The sequence below is a fragment of the Anolis sagrei genome, chromosome 11 (assembly GCF_037176765.1).
Source record: "Anolis sagrei isolate rAnoSag1 chromosome 11, rAnoSag1.mat, whole genome shotgun sequence".
NCBI classification, from domain to species: domain Eukaryota; kingdom Metazoa; phylum Chordata; class Lepidosauria; order Squamata; family Dactyloidae; genus Anolis; species Anolis sagrei.
The window spans coordinates 35,551,301-35,577,651 of record NC_090031.1 but is presented as its reverse complement, the minus strand read 5'-3'; the positions used below and the strand labels follow the sequence as shown (position 1 = coordinate 35,577,651).

At 46.2% G+C, this 26,351-nt stretch overlaps 1 protein-coding gene across 2 annotated transcripts; it reads right to left on the bottom strand.

The window, feature by feature from the left end:
* Positions 1-197: 197 nt before the first annotated feature.
* Positions 198-26,351, bottom strand: SLC43A2 (solute carrier family 43 member 2). 2 transcript variants are annotated; one of them, XM_067472215.1, is made up of 14 exons: positions 26,283-26,351; positions 22,109-22,285; positions 16,004-16,253; positions 13,201-13,256; positions 13,009-13,085; positions 12,514-12,606; positions 11,470-11,603; positions 11,132-11,358; positions 9,844-9,990; positions 7,901-8,063; positions 7,367-7,511; positions 5,583-5,656; positions 4,991-5,114; positions 198-891 (listed from the first exon to the last, which is right to left on the bottom strand). In XM_067472215.1, exons 2-14 carry the CDS (start codon positions 22,266-22,268, stop codon positions 730-732), a joined length of 1,812 nt encoding a protein of 603 aa, XP_067328316.1. In that variant the 5' UTR covers positions 22,269-22,285; positions 26,283-26,351; the 3' UTR covers positions 198-729. The 2 variants fall into 2 exon arrangements, with proteins under 2 accessions (XP_067328316.1, XP_067328317.1); XM_067472216.1 differs by lacking the exon at positions 26,283-26,351 and adding an exon at positions 23,885-23,928.

The following is a 26,351-nucleotide window of genomic DNA, read 5'->3' as shown; positions in this document are numbered from 1 at the left end:
TCCCATTCGATCCCTCCCAATAGAGGTACGTCCAGACAAGCAGGAGCCAACTCCCTTTCAGGTGTTTTGGACTTCCAACTCCCATTCGATCCCTCCCGACAGAGTTCCGTCCAGCCCAGGCATGGGACAACTCCCTCCAGGTGTTTGGACTCCAAGTATAGGCTCCAATCCTAACCGCAATAAGCACAAGACGTCAATCTGGCTGAATCCTTTTGCCTTTTGTATAAAAGAGAAACACATCAGAGCGCGGACGGTGACGTTGTTGTTGTTGTTTTGTTTGCCTAGGAGAGGTGGTGCCGAGGTTGCTGCAGCGACGGTGATTGGCAGGTGGGCACCGCTTCCCGCCTTGAGCCGCCGCCAGGAGGCGCTGCTGGGCCGCCGATCGGAGGAGCCGTGGAGTGTGTGGATGGATGTGCAAAGTGTGCAGCAAGCAGCGTGCCATGCAGTCCACCTGTCAGTCAGTCACCCCCCAGAAAAAGAGAGAAAGAGAGAGAGAAAGAGAGAGTCCGTACATTCACTTCCTGTCACAGTGCAGCAGAAGGGGGGGAGGGGGGCGTCCATCCGAGGGAAGCGGTCTGCGTCCGGCGCAGATCCAGGCCAAAGTGGAGGAAGAGGAAGAGGAAGGAGTGGGGAGTGCAGAAATGGGGGTCCACCACCAAGAGAGAGTCAGAGAGAGAGCAGGGGGGCGGCACCCATCTCCATCACGCCGGGCCGGCTTGGGGGGCTGCCCTAGACGAAGGCCTCCTGGTCGGGGGTCCCGTTGACCTTGCAGAAGAGCTTGTCCTCCTCGGCCTTCTGCCGCTTCTCCCTCTCCAGGCGCCGACGGAAGCAGATCAGGTACAGCGGGAGGCAGAAGCCCAGCAGGCTCAGGCCCAGCAGGCCCACGTTCACCTGGGCAAGAAGGGGAGAGGAAAAGGTCAAGGTCAGTACGGCCCCCCGGAGACCCTTTGCATCAACACGGTTCTGGCCCAACTTCCCTGTCCGAATGCATCTCTTCCTATAATAATAATAAACCTTTATTTATACCCCGCTACCATCTCCCAAAGGACTCGGTGCAGTTTACAAGAGGCCGAGCCCAAATACATCAATAAAACACAACAACAACAATACAATAATAAAAACTTATAAACAAAGCAAAAAACGTAAACAATAACACCACAGCGCATTAAAACCTATGGCAGGGCCAAATGTAGTGCTTAAAATCTTTAAAAGTGCTGGGCATGATCAGGTGAAATAGGATAAATATTTTAGGGATAGGTGGGGTGGGCAAGCAATTCTAGATCTCTAGTAAAGTGCATTTGGGACATATTGCTTGGAGTTTCCTTATTCTGGGAAGGCACACTGGAACAACCACGTTTTCAAGCTCCTTCTAAAGACTGCCAGCGTTGGGGCATGCCTGATGTCCTTGAGGAGTGAGTTCCAGAGTCGAGGGGCCACCACCGAGAAGACCCTGTCCCTCATCCCCACCAATTGCGCCTGCGATGCAGGTGGGATCGCAAGCAGGGCCTATCCAAATGATCAAAGAGATCGTGTGGGTTCGTATACAGAGATGCGGTCATGCAGGTCCCAAACCATTCAGGGCTTTGTAGGTAAGAACCTGCACCTTGAATTGGGCCCAGAAAATGAACGGCAGCCAATGGAGCTCCTTAAACAGTAGAGTTGACCTCTCCCTGTAAGGAGCACCAGTTAACAACTTGGCCGCTGCCCGTTGAACCAACTGAAATTTCCGGGCCGTTTTTAAGGGCAGCCCCACGTAGAGTGCATTACAGTAGTCCAATCTGGAGGTGACTAAGGCATGGGCTACTCCTATGAACTAGCTAGGGTGTTAAGATCGGCTGGGGAGGTCCTGCTCTCAGTCCTGCCTGCATCACAAGTACGTTTGGCGGGAACGAGAGACAGGGCCTTCTCAGTGGTGGCTCCTTGGCTGTGGAACACCCTTCCTACACCCTCCCTGTTGACATTTTGGAGGAAAGTGAAGACCTGGTTGTTCGAGCAGGCAGTGTAACAAACATAGGAATATGGAACAATTGGATGATGAGACTGGATGGCCATCTGTTAGGGGTGATTTGAATGCAATATTCCTGCTTCTTGGCAGAATGGGGTTGGCCTGGATGGCCCATGAGGTCTCTTCCAACTCTTTGATTCTATGATTAACTATGAGACGCTAATGAGATGTTTTATTGATTTATATTGACTGTTTATTATGCTACTGTTTTAATTGTTTTTAACTGTTTTATGGTGTTTTTGAGCATTGAATTTTGCTATCGTTAACCACTCTGAGTCGCCCAAGGGCTGAGAAGAGTGGGATACAAATATAGTAATAGTAAATAAATAAATAAACAAACACCACCAGTACCAACAACAACAAGAGGCCTGGGAGCCCTGGACAAACACCACCCTCTTCTGGTTTCTCATTCCTGTCTGTATTATTTACCTATCGGATTACCGTCCTCCTTGTTATTTGCTTTTCCTCACCTTCCCCAAAACTCTTTCACCCTGAACCAACACCAACCTTTTCTGCCTTAGGATTACATATTAGTATTAGCATTCCATTATTGTTGTTATTACAGATTACATGACAACACAGCACACGTGCAGACCAGGTGCAAGTGTCTGGGATTCATTTCTAAATACCGGGCTCTTCCCAATAATAATAATAATAGGATTTAAAAATCGAACTGCAAAGACTCTGGCACAAACCAGTCAAGGTGGTCCCAGTGGTGATGGGCACACTGGGTGCAGTGCCTCAAGACCTTGGCCTGCACTTAAACACAATAGGCGCTGACAAAATTACCACCTGCCAGCTGCAGAAGGCCACCTGACTGGGATCTGCACATTATTCACCAATACATCACACAGTCCTCGACACTTGGGAATTGTCCAACGTGGGATCCAATTTAACAGCCAGCAGAGTGTCTGCCGTGGACTCATCTTGTTGTGTTCCAAATAATAACAAAACAACAAGCACCACCACCATCATCTATTATATTATATTACATATATTATATTATTATACTGGTTCTGAAGATAATCCAGATTATATTATATTATATTATATTATATTATATATATAGGTAAAGGTATTCCCCTGACATTAAGTCCAGCTGTGTCCAACTCTGGGGTGTGGTGCTCATCTCCATTTCTAAACCGAAGAGCCGGTGTTGTCCATAGACACCTCCAAGGTCATGTGGCCAGCATGACTGCATGGAGCACTGTTACCTTCCCGCCACAGCGGTACCTGTTGATCTACTCACATTTGCATGTTTCCGAACTGCTAGGTTAGCAGAAGCTGGGGCTAACAACGGAAGCTCATGCCGCTCCCTGAAATTGAACCTGCAACCTTTTGGTCAACAAGCTCAGCAGCTCAGCGCTTTAACCCACTGTGTCACCAGGGGCTCTTATATATATATTGAAACCAATCTGGATTACTTTGTAATTATTATAATAATTATAATTATTTGAAACACAACAAGGTGAGTCCACAGAAGACAAGATCACTCTGCTGGCTGTTGCATTGGATCCCATGTCGGACCCTTCCCAAGTGTCTAGGACTGTGTGATGTATCGGCGAATAATGCGTGCAGATCCCAGTACAGTGGCGTTCTGCAGCTGGCAGATGGTAATCTTGTCAGCGCCAATTGTATTTAAGTGTAGGCCAAGGTCTTGAGGCACTGCACCCATTGTGCCGATCATCACTGGGACCTCCTTGACTGGCTTGTACCAGAGTCTTTGGTGATTATTATTACTATTTGAAACATAACAAGATGAGTGCAAAGCAGACAAGATCACTCTGCTGGCTGTTGTATTGGCGAATAATGTGTGCAGATCCCAGTAAGGTGGCCTTTTGCAGCTGACCGGTGAGCGCCGATTGTGTTTAAGTGCAGGCCAAGCTCTTTAAGTACTGCACCCAGTGTGCTGATCACCACTGGGACCCCCTTGACTGGCTTGTGCCAGAGTCTTTGCAATCCTTATATCGTGTCAGCTTTTCCAGTTGTTTCTCTTCAATCCTGCTGTCATCTTGGATTGCAACATCGACAATCCATACTTTGTTTTTTAACATGATCATGAGGTCAGGAGTCTTGTGCTTCAAAACTCTGGTCTCTCTGAATCCGGAAGTCCCAGAGTAGCTTGACGTGTTCATTTTCTGTAACTCTTTCCGGCTTGTGATCCCACCAGATCTTTGTCGCAGGCAGATGGTATTTGTGGCACAAGCTCTAATGAATCACCTGAGCAACGGTGTTGTGCCTCTGCTTGGAGTATGTCTGCGCGATCTTCTTGCAGCAGCTGAGAATGTGATCTATTGTTTCACCTACTTCCTTGCAGAGTCTACATTTGGGATCTGTTGTCAACCTTTCAATTCTGGCTTTGATGGCATTGGTTCGAATGGCTCCCAGAATCAGGCCCTCCTTTGTCTCCTTTTTCCAAGTTCCATTTGTGAGCCACAGCCATGTTTTTTCTTTGTCAATTTATTATTATTTGAAATATGAGATGAGTCCACAGCAGACACTCTGCTGGTTGTTGAATTGGATCACACATCAGACATTTCCCAAGAGTCTAGGAATATGTGATGTATTATTGTTGTTGTTGTTATTATAAACACAACAAGATGAGTCCACAGCAGACACTCTGCTGGCTGTTGAATTGGATCACACGTCGGACACTTCCCAAGTGTCTAGGACTGTGAGATTTTTATTATTATTATTATTATTATTATTATTATTATTATTATTTGAAACCCAACAAGATGAGTCCACAGCAGACACATTGCTGGTTGTTGAATTGGGTCACATATCGGACCCTTCCCAAGTGCCTAGGACTGTGTGATGTATCAGCAAATAATAATAATAATAATAATAATTATTATTATTATTATTATTATTATTATTAGATCCTGCTTTTGACTCCCTGAAAGCAGAGACTCAAAGCCTGACTTGATAAATCCCTTTTGCAGGGACCGAGGGTCTCTTGCCCCCTCCCTCTCTCTCACTTACCCAGAGGGGGTCTCCGTGGAGGGGCCCCATCATGGCCACGAAGAGGGGCTGCTGCAGGAGGGCAAAGAGGGCGCTGACCAGCGACTGCAGCCCCGTCAGGCTCCCAAACTGCGTGGAGGGGTAGCTGCGGAGGGAGGGAGGGGGAAAGGTCACAAGGGGGAGGGGGTGAGCGGTCAGCCCAGGACACCAAGGGAGGGGAGCCCCAGCCTGGGAGGAATCCTGGCCCCGAGGGAGGAATGTTGTTGTCGTCGTCGCCTCCTTTCTTCCTCCTCCTCCTCCTCCTCCTCCTCCCCTTGCAGTTGAGCAACGGGTTTCGCTTGGGCAAGCCGAAGAGTGGACGTGGGCCAAGACGCTCATTGATACCCTTATTATGAATAATAATATCCCGTGAGAAACACGCCTCGTGTTCCCTTCCTCAATCAGGTCCGGCCTGTTGAGACCAGATTATTGAGGCCTTGGCAAGGGAAACAAAAGGAGGAGGAGGAGGTTTGCAGGGCATCTGGGGCCAAGACACTCTGCAAGGAGGGAGCAGCACTTTTGCTCTGGGTCAGGAGGATGATGAGGATGATGATTCCCAAGGGAAGGGACTTACACGGCGGCGTAGAGCCCCCCCACAGCGGAATGGATGAAGCCCCTCACGACCGTGTGCAGGATGAAGGACAGGATCTGCAAAGGGGAAAAGAGGAAAGGGGGGGGGGGTCAGTGTTTGGGGTGGATCATCTGTCGGGAGGGATCAGATAGTGGTGCCTTCCCTCCTTCCTGCCTGGTTGGGCTGACTCTAGGATTCTATAATCATCATCCCCTTGAGGGTATAACTATTACTATGTGATACACAACAAGATGCGTACACAGCAAACAAGATCTCTGTGCTGGCTGTTGTATTGGGTCACACATTCGACACTTCCCAAGCACCTAGGTCTGTGAGATGTACTGGCCAATAATGCATGCAAATCCAAGTTGGGTGGCCTTTTGCAGCTGACAGGTGAAGATTGTTTTTAAGTCCAGGCCAAGGTCTTGAGGCACTGCACCTCCATCAGAAACTTCCCAAGCACTTAGGACTGTGTGGTGTATCAATGAATAATGCATGCAGATCTGATTAGGGTGGTCTTTTGTAGCTGACAGGTGGAGATTTTGTCAGTACTCATAGAATCATAGAATCAAAGAGTTGGAAGAGACCTCATGGGCCATCCAGTCCAACCCCCTGCCAAGAAGCAGGAATATTGCATTCAAATCACCCCTGACAAATGGCCATCCAGCCTCTGCTTCAAAGCTTCCAAAGAAGGAGCCTCCACCACATTCCGGGGCAGAGAGTTCCACTGCTGAACGGCTCTCACAGTCAGGAAGTTCTTCCTCATGTTCAGATGGAATCTCCTCTCTTGTAGTTTGAAGCCATTGTTCCGCGTCCTAGTCTCCAAGGAAGCAGAAAACAAGCTTGCTCCCTCCTCCCTGTGGCTTCCTCTCACATATTTATACATGGCTATCTGATTGTTTTTAAGTGCAGGCCAAGGTCTTGAGGCACTGCACCCCCATCAGACACATCCCAAGCACCTAGGACTGTGTGGTGTATCAATGAATAATTCGTGCAGATCTAATTAGGGGGCCTTTTGCAGCTGACAGTTGGAGATTGTTTTTAAGTGCAGGCCAAGGTCTTGAGGCACTGCACCCAGTGTGCCGATTACCTTGACTGGCTTGTGCCAGAGTCTTTGCCGCTCGATCTTTAAATCCTCATGTTGTGTCAGTTTTTCCAGTTATAATAATAATATTTATATAATATAAATAATATAATAAATATATGATATATATATATATATATATATATAATATTATAAATAAATGATATAATTAATATAAATAAAAAATATAATTAATATATTAGAAATAAATAATAATATAATATATAAGTAATAATAAAAATATAAGAGTAGTTTTCTCTATTATTATTATTATTATTATTATTGGGATGATGATGATGATGATGACAATGATGGAATCTCCCTTCTCTGGCTGAATGGCCATCTGCCAGGGGTGTTTTGATTGAGCCTGATCTGCTTGGCAGAAGGCGGTTAGATTGGGTGTCCCCTTCCAATGTTATGATTCTATGAAAGGGATGAATTTGCAGCAAGAGGAGGAATGGGATGGTGCTTTCCCTGCCTGACAGACTGGGCTTGGACTAGATGACCCTTGCAGTGCCTCAAGACCTTGGCCTGCACTTAAAAACAATAGCTGCTGACAAAATCTCCACCTGTCAGCTGCAAAAGGGGGTCTCTTCCACTTCTAGGATCCTATGACAGGCTGGAGGGCCACCTGTTAGGAGGGGTTTGATGGTGTCCTTTGGCGGCAAAGGGGGCACCCCTTCCGCATGGGGCTCAGACTCACCTGCAAAGGCAGGTTGGGGACGAGGCAGGTGACCCCAAAGCCCACCAGCAGGAGGTTGGTGAATGCAAAGGCCCGAGTGGCGTTGGTCACTTTCTGGATCTGCCGGTCACGGCGGGGCTTCGGCTTCTTGGGCTTCTGTCCAGACCTGGAGGCAGAAAGGTCATGGGGATGGGGTCATGGGGATGGGGTCATGGGGAGGGGGTCATGGGGATGGGGTCACGGGACCCCTCTCATCCCCCCCCCCTTCCATGAGAATGCCTAGTCCAGCCTGGTGCCCTCCTCCTCCTCCTGGCGTGCCCCACTGACCTAGATCCGGAGGCAGGGAGGCGCCCGTTGTTTCCCACAAGGGAAGGAGCCCCAAGGAGTGGCAGGTGGAGGGCGGGACCTGCCCTTCTGGGGGAGGAGGAGGAGGAGGAGGAAGGCCAGGCTGACCTCCGGCACAGTGACCCACTTCCAGCCTGGAAGGAAGGCTTGGCATCCGGAGATGGGGAGAGAGGGAGATGGGGAGAGGGAGGGAGGGAGGGGGGCACCTACTGTGGGTCCTTCTTCTCCTCTTCCTCGTCCTCCTCCTCTTCCTCCTCTTCGGCCCCTTCGGCCGCGCAATCCTTCAGCCGCCAGTCCATGATGTAGCCGATGACCGGGGCCGTCAGGAGGCAGAGCAGCTGCAGGACCCCAAAGATGGAGGAGTAGAGGCTGACTGCAGGGGGGCAGAGAGGGAAAGGAGGGATGGAGGGAAGGAAGGAAAGAAGGGAGAGAGGGAAGGAAGGAAGGGAGGGATGGGTGGATGGATGGATGGAAGAAAAGAAAGAAGTATGGAGAGAAAGAAAGAAGAGGGAAGCATGGATGGACAGAAGGAAGGAGGGAAGAGGGAGGGAGGGAGGATGGATGGATGGAAGGAAGGTGGATGGATGGAGGGAAAGAAGAATTGGAGGAGGGAAGGAAAGAGAGGGGGAATGTATGCATAGAAGGGAAGGAAGGGAGGAAGATGGAAAGAAGGATTGAAGGAAAGGAGGGAGAGAGAGAAGGAGGAAAGGAGGGATGGAAAAAAGAGAAAAGTATGGAGGTAAAGAAAGAAGAGGGAAGCATGGATGGACAGAAGGAAGTAGGGAAGAGCGAGGATGGATGGATGGAAGAAAGGAAGGGAAGGAAGGTAGAAGGAAGGGTGGATGGATGGAAAGAAGGAAGGATTGCAGGTGGGGAAGAGAGGAAGAAAGAATGCATGGAGGGAAGGGATGGAGAGAGGAAAGAAGGGAGAGAGGGAAGGAGGAAAGGAAAGGATGGATGGATGGAAGAAAAGAAGTATGGAGGGAAGGGAAGGAGAGGGAAGCATGGATGGAAAGAAGGAAGGAAGGAAGGATTGAAGGCAGGGAAAAGAGAAAGAAAGAGGGAGAATGGATGCATGGAGGGAAGGGAGGGAGGAAAGAAGGAGAGGGAAGGGTGAATGGATGGAAAGAAGGAAGGATCCAAGAAAAGAGGGGAGAGAGGGAAGGATGGAAAGAAGGAAGTGTAGATGAAAGGAAAGAAGATCGAAGTATGGATGGATAGAAGGAAGGAGGGAAGGAAGATGAAGGAGGGGGAGGGAAGGGAAGGAGGAAAGCATGGTAAGAAGGAAGTATGGAGGGAAGTAAGGAAGATGGAAGAGAGGGAGGGAAGGAGGGGAAGGAAGGTAGGAAGATGGAAGGAAGGATAGAGGGATGGATGGATGGATGGAACCAGGAGAGGAAGGAAGAGCCATGTCAGAGCAAAGAGGTGACCACTGGCACCCATTCCCAGGCACACCAAGTGGGGAAGGGGCTGCCCTTGATTATAATATGAGGATTAGCTTTCTTCCAAAGGGACTCGGGGGGGGGGGGGGCAATAAACAAAGAAACACACACAACCAAATTGCTAAATCTCTCTCTTTGTATTTGTGGGTGGGTTCAGGAAAGGGCAGGGAATGCCAAAGCCCACCTCCCCCATTTCCTGCTGCTTCCAACTCTGGCCATGGGACCCCCACCCCCTCCTTATGCCCCTTCTCCTCCAGTGTTGCTCTTGAAGGGGAAGTGGGGGAGATTATCTCTCTCTCTCCCCCTTCTCCTCCTTCCTCGCTCTTGGCGCTCTTCCTTCCTTCTGCCTGTTGTTTGGCTGGGAAGCGGCTGGCTCCCGATGGCTGGGCACCAGACTCAACAGGCCCAGACTGGATTGCGCTGCTGCTGCTGATGCTCTTTCTCCTCTGCGGGAGGCCAAGGCTGGGCCCAGAGGGATCCCTGCCAAGTGCTGCTGGCTCCCTCCCCACTGCCGCTATAAACACCAGGAAGAGAGGGAGGGAGGAGGGGAGGCCGGGTGGGCTCTTGGGCCCCTCTGTGGCCCCCTTCCCTTCTGCCTGTCCTCTTCCTTCCTCCATGGGAGGCTCTGCACTCTGGGAGCCCCTGCTTCCTGCTGGTGGGGAAAGCCCCCTCCTTCTGGGACCCCCAAGGAAGGGCCGTCCGCCCACCCACCGGTCTCGAGGTCTCCGTCCACGAGGTGCTCGAGGATGTTGTTCATGGCGCCCATGTAGAAGATGAGGCGCAGCTGGGTCACGCACATGGTGACCAGGCTCAGGAGCAGGATGGGGCTGAAGAGGCTGCGCAGGAAGGACGGGGAGCCTGAGGGAGGGAGGAAGGAAGGAAGGAGGAGGAGGAAGGGGAAGGGAAGGAGGAAGGAAGGAAGGAAGGAAGGAAGGAAGGGGAAATGGAAAAAAGAGAGGGAGGAAAAATGAAGGAGAGAGGAGGAAGAGGAAAAGAAGGAGAAAGAAGGAAGGAAGTAGAGAGAGAAGGGAAGGAAGGGAAAAGGGAAAAGGGGCAGAGAGAGGGAGGAAAAGGAAGGAAGGTGAGAGGAGGAAGAGGAAAAGAAGGAGAAAGAAGGAAGGAAGTAGAGAGAGAAGGGAAGGAAGGGCAGAGAACGAAAGAAGGGAGGAAGGAAGGAAGGGGAAAAGGAAAAAAAGAGTGGAGAGAGGGAGGAAAAAGGAAGGAAGGTGAATGGAGTAAGAGGAAAAGAAGAGGGAGGAGAAAGAGAGAGAAGGGAAGGAAGGGCAGAGAAGAAAAGAAGAGGGGAAAGAGAAAGGGAGGGAAAAGAAAGTGAGGAAGGAGGAAGGAAAGAGGGAGTTAGAAAAAGGGAAGGGGGAGGCAGGGAGGAGGAGGAAGGAGAGAAAAGTAGAGAGAGAAGGGGGGGAAGAAGGACAGAAGGAAGGGAGGAAAAGGAAAGGCAGGGAGGGAGGAGAGAGAAGGAAGGAAGGAAGGAAGGAGAGAATGAGAGAGGGAAGAGGGAGAAGGAAGTAGAGAGAACAGAAGGAAGGGGCAGAGATGGAAAGGGGAGGAAAAAGGAAGAAAGGAGTGGAGGAACAAAAAGGGAGGGAAGGAGGGGAAAGGAAGGGGAGGAAAGAGGGAGGAAGGAAAGGCAAGGAGGAGAGAGAGAAGAGGAAGGGGAAAGGGAAGAGGAGGAAGTGAGGAAAGAAAAGGAATAGAGAAAGAGGAAGGAAGGACAGAGAAGGAAAGAAGGAAGGGTGGAAAGGGAGGAGAAAAAAGGAAGGAAGAAAGGAAGGAAGGAAGGAGAGGGAAAGAAGGGCAGAAGGAAAGAAGGAAAAGGGAAGGAGAGGGGGAGCAGGAAGGTAAGAAAGGAGGCAGGGAAGAAGAGGGAGGCAAGAAGGAGCAGAGAGGCCAGTCAGTCTGGAAGGCCCCCACCCCACCCCCTGCGGTGTCCCCTCCACCTCCTGCCTCCCACCTCCGGGGGGGGGGGGGGAGTCCTTACCGTTGGTGCCGCCGCCCTCGTGGTTCTGGGCCTTGAGCTCCAGGTGGAGGGTGGAGAGGCAGAGGGGGTGGCTGCCGCCTTGCAGGGGGGGCACCTCCTTGTGCCCGCTGCCGCCCTTGAGGGAGCCCCCCAGGCTCAGCCGCCGGCCCACCGTGGTCACCTGCCGGTAGAACTGCTTCCCGGTGATCTTGTGGTCAAAGCCCAGCCAGCTGAACTTGATCTTCACCCTGCCGGGAGGAGGGAAGGAGACACACACAGAGAGCATGGCGGGGGGCCACTTGGGGGGGGGGGGGAAGGGAGGGGGAGGGGGTAGAGTGTCCCCAGGGCCCTCCACTCACGTGTAGTCCATGTCTTCGGGGCCCGGGAAGGGCTCCAGGGGCCAGTTGAAGAAGCAGTTGAAGAAGACCAGCCCCGCACAGCAGGCCCAGACCGTCAGGATGAGGATGAAGGAGACCCCAAAGTCATAGATCACCTGGGGGAGGGGAAGAAAGAAGGCCGTGGGTCCCACGGAGGGGCGGGCGTCTTTCCTTCCTTCCTTCCTTCCTTCCTTCCCCTTCCCTTCCTTTCATTCCCTCTTCCCCTCCTTCCTTTTTCATCCTTCCTCCCCTTCCCTCTCTTTCTTTTCTTCCTTCTCCCTTCCCTTCTCTCATTCCTTCCTTCCTTCCCTCTTCTTCTTTCCTTCTCTGCTCTTCCTTTCCTCCGTGCTTCCCTTCCCTCTTTCATTCCTTCCTTCCCCTCCTTACTTTTTCTTCCCTCTCTTCATTCCTTCTATGCACTTCCTTCCTTCCCTCTCTTTCATTCCCTCTTCCTTCCATTTGTTCTCTTCTTCCTTTCTCTGCTCTTCCTTACCTCTTCCTCCTTTTTTCCTTTCTCTCCTCCCTTCCTCCCTTTTCTCTCTCTTTTCCTTCTCTGCCCTTCCTTCCCTCTTTCATTCCTTCTTCTTCTTCCTTCCCTTTGTTCTTTCTTTTTCTGCCCTTCCTTCCCTCTTCCTCCTCCTTCCCTTTCTTCTCTCCTTCCTTCTTTCCTTCCCTCCCTCTGTGCTTTCCTTCCCTCTTTCATTCCTTCCTTCCCCCTCCTTACTTTTCCTTCCCTCTCTTCTTTCCTTCTCTGCCCTTCTTCCCTGCTTCCTTCCCTCTTTCATTCCTTCTTTGTTCTTTCTCTGCCCTTCCTTACCTCTTCCTCCTTCTTCCCTTTCTTCTCTCCTTCCTTCCTTCCTTCCTTCCTTCCTTCCTTCCTTCCTTCCTTCCTTCCTTCCTCTCCTTACTTTTCTTTCCTTCTCTGCCCTTCCTCCCCTTCGTGGCTTCCCTTCCCTTCCCTCTCCTTCCTTCCTCTCCTTCCTTCCTTCCCCTTCCTCTTTCCTTCCTGGGCCAAGGAGGGCTCACCTTGATGGCGGGAAAGGTGACGGCGGAGGAAGCGTAGGAGCCGATCATGAGGGCAATGAAGGTGGAGCGCAGGTCCCCAAACATGTTGGGCAGCTGGAAAGGGAAGGAGGGAAAGAAAGAGGGATGACGGACGCACATACGAGAAGGACCGCCCCAAAGGGAACGGGGTCTCGCCCTCTCCCCTGAGACCCTTCCCCATAGAGTTTCAATGGGGGTCAAGGGCCCAGGAAGGGGAGGAGGGAGGGAGGGGATCCCCTTTGGACTGACCAGATGCCGGCCAAGAGGGTGCCCCCCCCCCCCGTCCACTTCTCCTGCATCCACTCCCTCTCCATCCTCCCCTCCCTGAGATGCAATGCAGCAGTGTCCTGAAATGACCCCTTCCTTCCTTTGCAAAGGCCTGGGTGTCCGGAGAGGAAAGGCGCAGGCAGAGATGCTGCTTCAAGGGAAGGGAGACCCTCCCAGGGACGATGGGGGTTGGGCTGGGGTCTGCTTTACCGTGAGGGAGGTGAAGGTCATGCACATGCCTCCAAAGCCGTTCAGGGCCAGCGAGAGGAAGATCAGCACCGAGAGGGCTGCGCACAAGGAGAGAGGGAGGGAGAAAGGGAAAGAAGAAGAAGAAGAAAGGGGCTCAGAGGCAAGTCCTGGGGGTCCCCCTCTCAATGCCCACCCCCCAAATGCAATGCTTACAGTCCGGGTTGCTGGCACCATAGGCAATCATCACGCAGGAAGCAGCAAAGCAGGCACTGCAAGGCAGGAAAGAGAAAGAGAAGGAGGGCAGGTGAGACTCAGGCAGCACAAAGAGCGGGGCGGCAATCCCCCACATTCATTCCTAATGGGGGGCACCTTTAGGAGGGGAGGCCATTCATGGGGTTTGGACCCCCATTTTTCCAGAATCTGGTTCAGAATCCAATCTGGTTTATATTCTTGTTTTATTATTATTATTATTATTATTATTATTATTATTACTATCATACTGGTTCTGAAAACAATCTGAATTACATTACATTACATTATGCTTGTTCTAAACACAATCTGGACTATGTATTGTCGAAGGTTTTCATGGCCGGAATCACTGGGTTATTGCAGGTTTTTCCGGGCTATATGGCCATGGTCTAGAGGCATTTTCTCCTGACGTTTCGCCTGTTTCTATGGCAAGCATCCTCAGAGGTAGTGAGGTCTGGACTATATAATATTATAAATATTATAATCTATTATTTACAATACTGGTTCTGAAGACAATCTAGATGACATTATATTATAATATTATATATATATATATATATATATATAACTATTATATTTGTTCTGAAGATAATTTGGATATTATTATCATCATCATTCTGGTTCTGATGTCAATCTGGATTACATTATAATTATTATTAGAAACACAACAAGATGAGTCCACATTAGGCACTCTGCTGGCTGTTGTATTGGATCCCACGTTGGACTATTATTATTTTTATTACTATTTGACTAGGGCTATTATTATCATCATCATCATTATTATTATTAAAAACACAACAAGATGAGATTGGATCACACATCGGACACTTCCCAAGTGTCTAGGACTGTGTGATGTATTGGCAAATAATGCGTGCCTATCCCAGTAAAGTAGCCTTTTGCAGCTGCCGGATGGTAATCTTGTCAGTGCCAATTGTGTTTAAGTGCAGGCCAAGGTCTTGAGGTGCTGCACCCAGTGTGCCCATCACCATTGGGACCCCCTTGACTGGCTTGTGCCAGAGTTTTGCAATTATTGTTGTTGTTATACTGGTTTTGAATCCAATCTGGACTGGGGCTCCTGGTGTGCTATACAAAACAAAAGAACCTTCCAGGATTGTTTTGATACAGTTCAAGTTGACCTTCCAGAGAGCCATAGATTCCAGGAACGAATATGTTTTAATTAACAAGCTGGACCCATTGATTCAATCTCTAGGTGGTGAAAGATGGAGATCCTTCACCATCTAGAGATTGCGCTGCTTGCAATCTCTGGGCCAAGGGAAAAGGCTTTGGGCCGTTGTTGCAAAGGGTGTGTTAAGGGAGGTGGGCTTCCATGGGTTTTCCCCAATCCCCCCCCATGTGCCTCCCCAGCCCCCTTCCCAGCCCGAGAGCCCTTTCCTTCATGCATTTGGGTCAATTGCCATGGTATTTGGGTCAGTGGCTGCAAACAACGGCAACTTCCTGCTGATCTGGGGCAAAAAGTGGGGCGCTTTGCCCACAGGAAGGAGGGGATGTGGCCAGCAAGGAATCATTACTATGACTATATTATTATATTGTAATATAATGTTGCTTCATTATTATTATTATATTACCATGTTATTATATTATAATATATTGTTATAATACTCTAATTAATATAGCCATACTGTAATATTATAGAATACCACAATAGTATAATATAATATAAGAAAACATAATAGGATAATATAATAACATATAAAAATATTATAAAATGTTATAAAATAATAATATAATGTTATATATAAAATAGTAATATAATGTTATAATATATGAATGAAATATAGCAATAGAATAATAGAATAATGTAATAGTATAATAGTATAAAGGAATATTATAACAATAAATTATCAAATAATAACATAGTAATATAATAACAGCATAAGATTATATTATAGTATTGTAATAATGTAATTTTAGATTATGATCATTGTTATATTACTATATTATTCTATAATATCACATCGTTATAACATATTATTATGTTAGATTATTCTACTATTATGTTATTATATTCTACAACCATATTACATGACTATATTATAATAGTTATATATATTATAATATATTATGTTATATTATTTTATATCATATTGTTATTATATTATATTACATTATTATGCCATTATATATTACTATATTATTATAATATATATTATAATATTATATTATGTTATTATTATATTGTTATTATATTCTACTACCACATTACATGACTACATTATAAGAGTTTTATATATTATAATATATTATGTTATATTATTTTACATCATATTGTTATTATATTACGTTACATTATTATGCCATTATATATTACTATATTATTATAATATATAACAGGATGATATAATAATATATTATAAAATATGGGATTATAAAATATTATAATATAATGTTATGTATAAAATAGTAACATAATGTTATAATATATTAATGTAATATAGTAGTAGAATATATTATTCTACTATTACGTTATTCTACTACCATATTACGTGACTATATTATAATAGTTATATATATTATAATATATTATGTTATTATGTTACTACATTATTTTACATCATATTATTATGATGTTACATTATTATGCCATTATATATTACTATATTATTATAATATATTATTATATTATGTTATTATATTAGTATATTGTTATGTTATATTGTATTATAGTATATTATTCTACTATATTACATTACTATAACTTTACAATTATATATATAGGAGATGACCTCTGTTCTTATATAGGACGGACCTTCCGAGGAGGCGGAGCTTGCGTGGGCCGTACTTGTCCATCACGATGCCCAGCGGGAGGGTGATGGCGCTGAGCAGGAAGGAGCCCACCGTGAAGGCCAGGTTCAGCATCTCGTCCTGCTCCTTGCAGATCAGCCAGCCGTTCATACGCGTCACCGGCAGCCCCGCCGCCTCCTCCGTCGTGGCCGCCCTCTCCGTCTGGTTGCCCGGCGTGGAGTTGGCCCCATCCACGGCACTGGGCGTGGCATTCGCTATGGGGAGGAAGACAAGGAATGGTCAGTGCAAGGACTCAAGGGGAGCTTGATGTGTCGGGGATGGTGGACAATCAACGAGAGAGAAAACACAGAACATAATCATAATGTAATCATAGTCATACATATAACTTATACACATAGTAGAAGTGAAAATCTGTGTGTGTGTGGCGCCCACTTCCACAAAAAGCGATATCTCCCACTATGCAGGGGACATACATCTCCCTCCCTCCAATGACATTGCAGGTTATAGCGAGCGCCATGAACATGTCCAAGAGCCCTGCCAATGTCCTCCACCAACACCACACTGCCCACCACACAAGGGAAGGCTTTAGGACAGGGACAATTCCATCCTAGATTGTATGTGTTTCCTCCACCACAAGCATCCCAGTGAGCAGGAGACACCCATGGCCCTCCCTCCAATGACATTGCAGGTTATAGTGAGTGCCACGAACATGTGTCCTCCAGCAACACCACACTGCCCACCACCCAAGTGAAGGCTTTCAGACAGGAACAATTCCATCCTAGATTGTATGTGTTTCCTCCACCACAGGCATCCCAGTGAGCAGGAGACACCCATGGCCCTCCCTCCACTGACACTGCAGGTTATGGTGAGCACCATGAACATGTCCCAAGAACCCTGTCAATGTCCTCCACCAGGACCACACTGCCCACCACCCAAGGGAAGGCTTTCAGATAGGGACAATTCCATCCTAGATTGTATGTGTTTCCTCCACCGCAAGCATCCCAGTGAGCAGGAGACACCCGTGGCTCTCCCTCCATTGGCATTGCTGGTTATGGTGAGCACCATGAACATGTGCAAGAGCCCTGCCAATGTCCTCCACAAGGACCACAGTGCCCACCACACAAGTGGAGGTTCTCATTTGGGAACAATTTCATCCTAGATTTGATATGTTTCCTCCACCACAGGCATCCCAGTGTTTCTGACAGTCTCCCTCCCCCCTCCCCCCCCGGGTGTAAAATTTGCATGGCCCCACTCAATGCCTCTCCCTTATATGTGTTTCTTCCACCAAAGACATCCCAGTGTTTCTGACTCTGCAAATTTGCATGACCCTGCGCACAGCCTCTCCCTTAATCCTTTCCTATTCTTTTCTATAGCACGCAGCTGAACACACTAGAAAGAATTCACCATGATTTATAGTTGCATGCACTGGGATGTATAGTTCACCTGCAATCTAAAAGCACTCTGAACCCCACCAATAATGGATCTAGAACTTGACACACAGAACCCCTATGACCAACCAAAAACACTGGAGGGATTGATAGGAGTTGTAGTTCACCTACATCCAGAGTGCACTATGAACCGAAACAAGGATGGGCCTGGACTAAACTTGGCATGCAGACCCAATATGGGGGGCTGGGAGAGGAATTGGCCTGAGCATTTGGGAGCTGTAGTTACTGGGATTTATAGTTCACCTGCAGCCAAACTTGGACCAAAGGTGGTATTTTCAAAGAGGTAGAGTGTAAAGGGAGGAACGAAATTTGTAGAAGAGTTGTGTTTGTGACTGTCTTGTGGGTTTGGTATGTGTTGTGCATCGCTGGCGTTCTATGTGAGTCTCCTCCACCGGCTGCCCAGCAACACGGAGAGCATGTGCCGGCCGCTCTGTGCAAACATTAACCAGGAGCAGGAAACAGATTGAGACCCGAGACACGGGTAAACAGCCCCCTCCCCCTCCCCCCTCCGTCCCCAGCCATTGGTGTGGTTTCAAAAGGTTGGGGGGGGGGGAAGGGGGAGGTGTGGAGTGATGTTCCACCAGGTGCCTTTGGAACATCAACAGCTCCCTGTTTGCACTGGAAACACGCACAGGAGGGCAGGACGCCACTCACCCCCCTTTGCCCTTGGGTCCGGTTACACGCTGGCCAGGGCAAAGCAGGGCAAAGGGCAAGGGAAGTGGGGAGGGGGCTGCTCCAGGGGATGGCTATGAATCATCATAACATAATAATAATAGTAATAGATGGACCCACTTCTGCAGCAAGGGAGGGGGTCTAGATTGGCAATAATTCATAATAATAGTAATATAATAATTATAATAATAATAACAGCATAATAATAGATGGACCCACTTCTGCAGCAAGGGAGGGGGGTCTAGACTGGCAATAATTCATAATAATAGTAATATAATAATTATAATAATAATAACAGCATAATAATAGATGGACCCACTTCTGCAGCAAGGGAGGGGGTCTAGATTGGCAATAATTCATAATAATAGTAATATAATAATTATAATAATAATAACAGCATAATAATAGATGGACCCACTTCTGCAGCAAGGGAGGGAGGTCTAGACTGGCTCCCTACAGTCCCCCTCTTAAGGAGACGCTGGCAATTATTATTATTATTAATAAAATAATAATAATAATAAATGGACCCACTTCTGCAGCGGGGGGGGGGGGTGTCTAGATTGGCTCCCTACAGTCCCCCTCTTAAGGAGACACTGGCAATAATTTATAATAATAATAACAACATAATAATAAATGGACCCACTTCTGCAGTAAGAAAGGGGGGGTCTATATTGGCTCCCTACAGTCCCCCTCTTAAGGAGATTCTGGCAATAAATAATAATAATAATAATAAAATAGGTGGACCCACTTCCTCAGCAAGGGGGGGGGGGGTCTAGATTGACTCCCTACAGTCCCCCTCTTAAAGAGAGACTGACAATAATTAATATAATAATAATAATAAATGGACCCACTTCTGCAGCAAGAAAGGGGGGTCTAGATTGGCTCCCTACAGTCCCCCTCTTAAGGAGACACTGGAAATAATTAATATAATAGTAATAGTAATAGTAATAATACTAATAATAATAGATGGACCCACCTCTGCAGCAAGGGAGGGGGTCTAGATTGCCACGCACCCCCCCCCCCCTCTTAAAGAGCCACTGGCAATTCATAATAATAATAGTAATATAATAATAATAATAATAATAGATGGGCCCACTTCTGCAGCAAGGGAAGGGGTCTAGATTGGCTCCCTACAGTCCCCCTCTTAAGGAGATGCTGGCAATAATTCATAATAATAGTAATATATTAATAATATTAATAATAATAATAATAATTGGACCCATTTCAGCAGCAAGGGAGGAGGGTCTAGACTGGCTCTGTACAGCCCCCCTCTTAAAGAGTGACTGGCAGTAATTAATAATAATAATGATAGTAATAATAGATGGACCCACTTCTGCAGCAAGGGGGGGGTCTAGATTGGCTCCCTATAACCTCCCTCTTAAAGAGTGGCAATAACTCATAATAATAATAATAGTAAAATAATAATAATAATAATAATAATAATAATAATAATAATAGGACCCATTTCAGCAGCAAGGGAGGAGGGTCTAGACTGGCTCCGTACAGCCCCCCTCTTAAAGAGAGCCTGGCAATAATTGATAATATTATAATACTATTATAATATTCCTGCGTCTTGGCAGAATGGGGTTGGACTGGATGGCCCAGGAGGTCTCTTCCAACTCTTGGATTCTATGATTCTATGACTAGATGGAAAGAGAGAGAGGGGGGGGCAGGCCCCCTCCCCTTTGCCCTCCCCCCCCCCCCCCCCCTTGGAAGAGACACCTGCTGTTGACAGAGTTTTCCAGGAAAGGTTTGCAAAACCTCCGGCTCCGGTGTCACGGACTCTCTTGTTTCCAAAACAGACTGAGGGAGGGAGGAAGGACGGATTGGGACCTGGGCTTCCATCCTCTTTGCAACCAAGGATGACCTCAGAGGAGGAAAGAGGAGAGTCATGGGATTGCATCCCCCCCACAAAGAAAGAGAAGCAGAAAAGCAAGATAAGCGCAAGGCCGCCCCCGCCACGGCGGCTGCTGATTCAGCGGCCCTTCCTCTTCTTCCTCTCCTTCTTCTTTCTGCTGCCTCAACAGGTTCTCAGGGACAAGGCTGGGCAGCCCGAGAGGAGAGGCGGGCAAAGGGCAATGGATGGCGGGGGACGGGGTGTCCCTCCACGAGAAGGACAGGAAGCCGGCTGGCTGCGACCTTTGCCCTCCTCACAGCCCCCCTGCCTCTTCCCCTTCCTTCCAATCTCTGCAAAAAAAGGGGAATGCCACAAAGCAGAACAGTCCACGGGGAAGCCGGCCGGGGAGGAAGAGAGGAACCAAGACTGTGCAACAGGGCAAAGGCCAAAGGAGAGCCCAGAGAAGGAAGGAAGGAAGGAGAGCACATCTTTCCAATCCGCAAGCATATTACCCAAAGCCTGATAAGCTCAGCAGGTAGTAATGGTCAAGGTTTGCCCCTGACATTAACTCCAGGCATGTCCAACTCCGAGACTCTGGTGCTCATCTCCATTTCTAAGCTGAACAGCCGCCATTGTCCGTAGACACCTCTAAGGTCCTGTGCACTGCATGCAGCACCCTTACCTTCCCACCGGAGCAGTACCTATTGATCTACTCACATTTGCATGTTTTCAAACTACTAGGTTGGCAGGAGCTGCAGCTAACATTGCAAGCTCGCCCCACGTTGTCCACAGACACCTCCAAGGTCATGTGGACTGCATGGAGCGCCCTTACCTTCCCACCAGAGCAGTACCTATTGATCTACTCACATTGGCATGTTAACTTAACGAGATAAAGGTCAAGGTTTCCCCTCGACATAAAGTCCAGTCATGTCCGGCTCTGGTGAAGAGCAAGGGTTGTCCTTGTCCGTAGACTCCTCGACGGTCATGTGGCCATTGGAACAACTGCATGGAGCGTTGTTAGCTTCCTGCCAAAGCAGTACCTATTGATCTACTCGCATTGGCATGTTTTCAAACTACTAGGTTGGCAGAAGTTGGGGCTAACACTGCAAGCTCACCCCACATTGTCCGTAAGACACCTCCAAGGTCTTGTGGCCATTGGCACGTCTGCATGGAGTGCTGTTACCTTCCTGTCAAATCGGTACCTATTGATCTACTCACATTGTCATGCTTTCGAACTAATAGGTTGACAGGAGCTGTGGCTGACACTGCAAGCTCACCCCACATTGTCTGTCTGTAAGACACCTGAAAGGTCATTTGGCCATTGGCACGACTGCATGGAGCCCCGTTATCTTCCTGTCAAATCAGTACCTATTGATCTACTCACATTGTCATGCTTTCGAACTACTAGGTTGGCAGGAGCTGGGGCTAACAGCGGGAGCTCACCCCGCTCCCCAGATTCAAACCTGCAACCTTTCGGTCAACTAACTCAGCGGTTTAGCAGAGGAAGACTTGAACCCCATCAAGGTGTACATCGACCTGACATATTAATAACAACAATAACGAATTTTATTTCTGACCTGCCTCTCATGGTTGGAGGCAGCTGACAAAACACACCAACACTGCAAAAACACCACAAACACACAAGCTGAGGGAGTGGGACCCCGTCCAGAACTGGTTGGCACACCTTCACCCCAGATTAGGACCCACCTCTGTTTGGTCTGGGTTCAGTTTCAATGCGTTTTCCTCATTCAGCCCACGGCCTTTTCCTTCTACTCTTGCTCATGAAGTCGTTCCGAAGACACTTGCTCTCCTGAGCTCTCACCCATGACAAGGCTTCAAGTGCGATTTGAGAGATCTAAACCAGGTACGGGCAAACTTGGGCCCTCCAGGTGTTTTGGACTTCAACTCGCACAATTCCTAACGGCCTACCGGCCGTTAGGAATTGTGCGAGTTGAAGTCCAAAACACCTGGAGGGCCCAAGTTTGCCCGTACCTGGTCTAGAAGCACCAACAGAGGTAGAGTGACCCTATTGAGATCATCCAAGGCAACCACAGCAGTGTGGACTCCGTATCCTGCTCCGAAGCCAGTTTAGAACGGGCGGAGGAAGTGTCGTGGCGCAGGTGAGTGGCGCAGGTGAGTGTCCCCGCCTTACCTGGGAGGAGGCAGAGGTAGGAGTAGAAGCCCTCAGACTTGAGCATGATGAGGAGGGAGCCCCAGCCCAGCAGCACGGCTGAGAAGAAGAGGTTCTCCACCACTGCCGTGCAGGCCATCCACCAGCGCCGCCGGTGCGCCGTGGCTAACGTGGGCGCCATTGGGAACGAGGGCGGGGCTGGAGGAAGTGAGAAAGGCAGAGTCAGGATCATGAGGCAGGGAGTTCTGCAGGTTACGCTGTCGTAACGCGTTCCGTTCATACAAGGCACCCAACGAAGCAGGCAAGGAGGACAACCTTCCTTATGGTGATCGATTTTACTATGTAACACACCCTCTCTATATATACACACACACACACATTACTTCCTATTTTGACAGTGTTACTTCCTGTTTCGTTGTGTTGTCCCAACTTTGATAGTCATCGCCCTACTCCGGAAATTTTTGTTTTTTGTGGCACGAACTGGTTTCAAAACCTGATGACGAGACATTTGTGTTGGGAAGGGGACTCCAAAGGCTATCCGGTCCAAAACCCCTTCTTTCTAACATAATCAAAGCCCTCCCGACAGATGGCCATCCAGATTCTGCTGACAAATCTCCAGGGAAAGAGATAGAGAGGTGGATAGAGAAAAGCATAGACTGCTGGAGTTGGGAAGGGACCTCTAAAGAACATCCAGTCCACAACCCCTTTCTTTCTGCCAAGAAGGAAGGCACAATCAAAGCCCTCCCGACAGATGGCCATCCAGATTCTGCTGACAAACCTCCAGAGGAGATAGAAAGATGGATAGATGAAGCTGGAGTTGGGAAGGGGCCTCTAAAGGCTATCCGGTCCACAACCCCTTCTTTCTGCCATAAAGGAAGGCACAATCAAAGCCCTCCTGATAGATGGCCATCCAGCTTCCTTTTGAAAACCTCCCGAGGAGGAGATAGAGAGATGGATAGATAGAAGCACAGACTGCTGGAGTTGGGAATTGGCCTCTAAAGAACATCCAGTAAAAAGACCTTCTTTCTCTCATAAAGGAAGGCACAATCAAAGCCCTCTTGATAGATGGCCATCCAGCTTCCTCTTACAAACCTTCAGAGAAGGAGATAGAAAGATGGATAGATGAAGCTGGAGTTGGGAAGGGGCCTCTAAAGGCTATCCGGTCCACAACCCCTTCTTTCTATCATAAAGGAAGGCACAATCAAAGCCCTCCCGACAGATGGCCATCCACCCTTCCCTGACAGACCTCCAGGGAAGGAGACAGAGAGATGGATAGATAGAATCCTAGAGGTGGAAGGGGACTCAAAGGCCATCCAGACCAAACTTTTCCCAGGCAGGAGGATACAACCAAAGCCCTCCCGACGGAAGGCCATCCAGCCCCTGCTTATAAACCTCCAGGGAAGGAGATAGAGAGGTGGAGAGACAGAAGCACAGACTGCTGGAGTTGGGAATTGGCCTCTAAAGGACATCCAGACCATCACCTATTCTTTCCACCATAAAGGAAGGCACAATCAAAGCCCTCCTGACAGATGGCCATCCAGCTTCCACTTACAAACCTCCAGGGAAGGAGATAGAGAGGTGGATAGAAAGAAGGATAGACTGCTGGAGTTGGGAAGGAGCCTCTCAATGACATCCAGACCATCACATATTCTTTCCACCATAAAGGAAGGCCCAATCAAAGCCCTCCCAACAGATGGCCACCCAGGTTTTGCCGACAAACCTCCAGGGAAGGAGATAGAGAGATGGATAGACAGAATCCTAGAGGTGGAAGGGGCCCCAAAGGCCACCCAGACCAACCTTTTTCCCAGGCAGGAGGAGACCACCAAAGCCCTTCTGAAAGGAAAGAGGGCCGATCGAGAAAAGAGGAAGGAAAACAGGAGCCGGGGAGAGAGATAAGGAAAGAGATAAGGAGGAAAGAGATAACGGGGAGACAATCTGCAGACTCTGGACCCGAGAGCACAGGGTCCGCTTCCTTCCAGAAGACAAGGAGTAAACACCCTCCGTCCTACAAAGGGGCCCCAGCCCCTCTTTCCCCATGAACCTGCTAACGCCTATGGCGCTCGATGGACATCTGTCGGGAGGGATCGGAGGGTGCCATGGCAGGAGGGTTGGCCCTCTTTAAAGCACCTCTAGGACTCTATTGTATGGATTTTTAGCAGTATGGCCATCTGTCGGGCAGGATCAGATGATGCCTTCCTCATTATCATACACAATATAACAATAATAAGACATACCATAATATATAATAATACAGTAGTCATAGTAGTGATAATTTAACATATAGTAATTATTCCCATGAATATATATATATATATACACACACACACATAGGAACAATAATTTATATATTTATATATACTGTTTATATAATAATGATTTAACAAAAATGTAAAATAATAACTTAGAGTATGAAATATATATAAGAATATAAAAATAATTTAATTATTATTATTGTAACATATTTAATAATGTAAAATAATTTTAAAATTATTACTGTAAAATATTTAATAATTTAATATATAGTCATTATGTATTTGCAACTATATATAGAATATTGTAATTTAATACAAATGGAAAATAATAATTTAAAGAGTATGAAATATATATAAGAACATAAAAATAATTTAATAATTATTACTGTAACATATTTAATAACGCTACAGTAGTAATAATTTAATATATAGTTATTATGTATTTGCAAATATATATAGAATATAGTAGGTTACTAAAAATGTGAAATAATAATAATTTATATAATAGTAATTATACATATATACGTATGAATAGAATATAATAAACAATAGCAATATAATACCATAGTAATATATAACAGCAGTAATATATTAATGTTACAGTAGCAATAATGTAATATATAGTCATGTATATGCAATTATATATAGAATATAGTAGTTTACTAAAAATGTGAAATAATAATAATAATTTATATAATAGTAATTATATATATATGAATAGAATATAATAATTAAATAATACCAATATAATACCATTGTAATATATAACAGTAGTCAAATCAAATCAAAACATTTATTTCGGTCATTGACCAGCACAATATAACAGTAGTAATATAATAAAATATTACTTATATAAAAATATATTACTATGTAAGAATTATTTAACTGCAGTAACAACATAATATAGCAGTGGCAATATAATCAATTTCTGTAACATAAGTAAATAAATGTAATATAATATGATTTCAATATAATATAATATAATTGATATAATAGTAATTATATACGTATATGAATAGAATATAATAATTAAATAATAGCAATATAATAGCATAGTATAACTGGAGTAATATACTAACATATTACTTATATAAAATATATTACTATGTAAGAATTATTTAACTGCAGTGACAACATAATATAGTAGTGGCAACTTACTCAATTTCTGTAATATAAGTAAATAGATGTAATACAATATAATATAATATAATTTTGGCAGTTATATATATATATATATATATATATATATACATATATTGTATTGGTAATATAAGCAAATAAATGTAATATAATATAATATAATTTTGGCAGTAATATATATACATATATTGTAGTATTTCTAATATAAGTAAATAAATGTAATACAATTTTAATATAATATAATATAATTTTGGCAATTATATATGTACATATATTGTAGTATCTGTAATATAAGTCAATAAATATAATATAATTTTAATATAATATAATTTTGTCAATTAGATATGTACATATATTGCAGTATTAATATAACCTATTTATTTATATTACATTTTTGCAACTATATATTAAATGCATTACATAACATAGCAACAGAATATATATTTATATCTATACCATTCATTAAAAATATAAAAATAAAATAATAATAATAATAATAATAATAATAAAATAGATGAATTTAAGAGTAATATCCCATAACAATATATGTAAAATATCATAATATTATATAACAGGGATAATATATTAATATATATGTAATGAATAGATCATATAAGCCCAGCAAAGGGACTCAGATAGAATATAATGATATATAATAATATATTATCCTAATTATGAGGCTCAGGGAAATGGGGACAATTAAGAGAGAGATGGAAAAGGGAATGGATGGATGGATGGAGGAAGGGAAAGGCCCCAAGCAAGCTCCAGAAGGGAGACCCAGGAGCCGGGGGAGGCTCTCTCACCTGAGTCCGGGGCTGCTTCTCCTCCTTGGAGGGTCTTCTCCTCCTGGCCGGGGCTCCACTGATGGCACA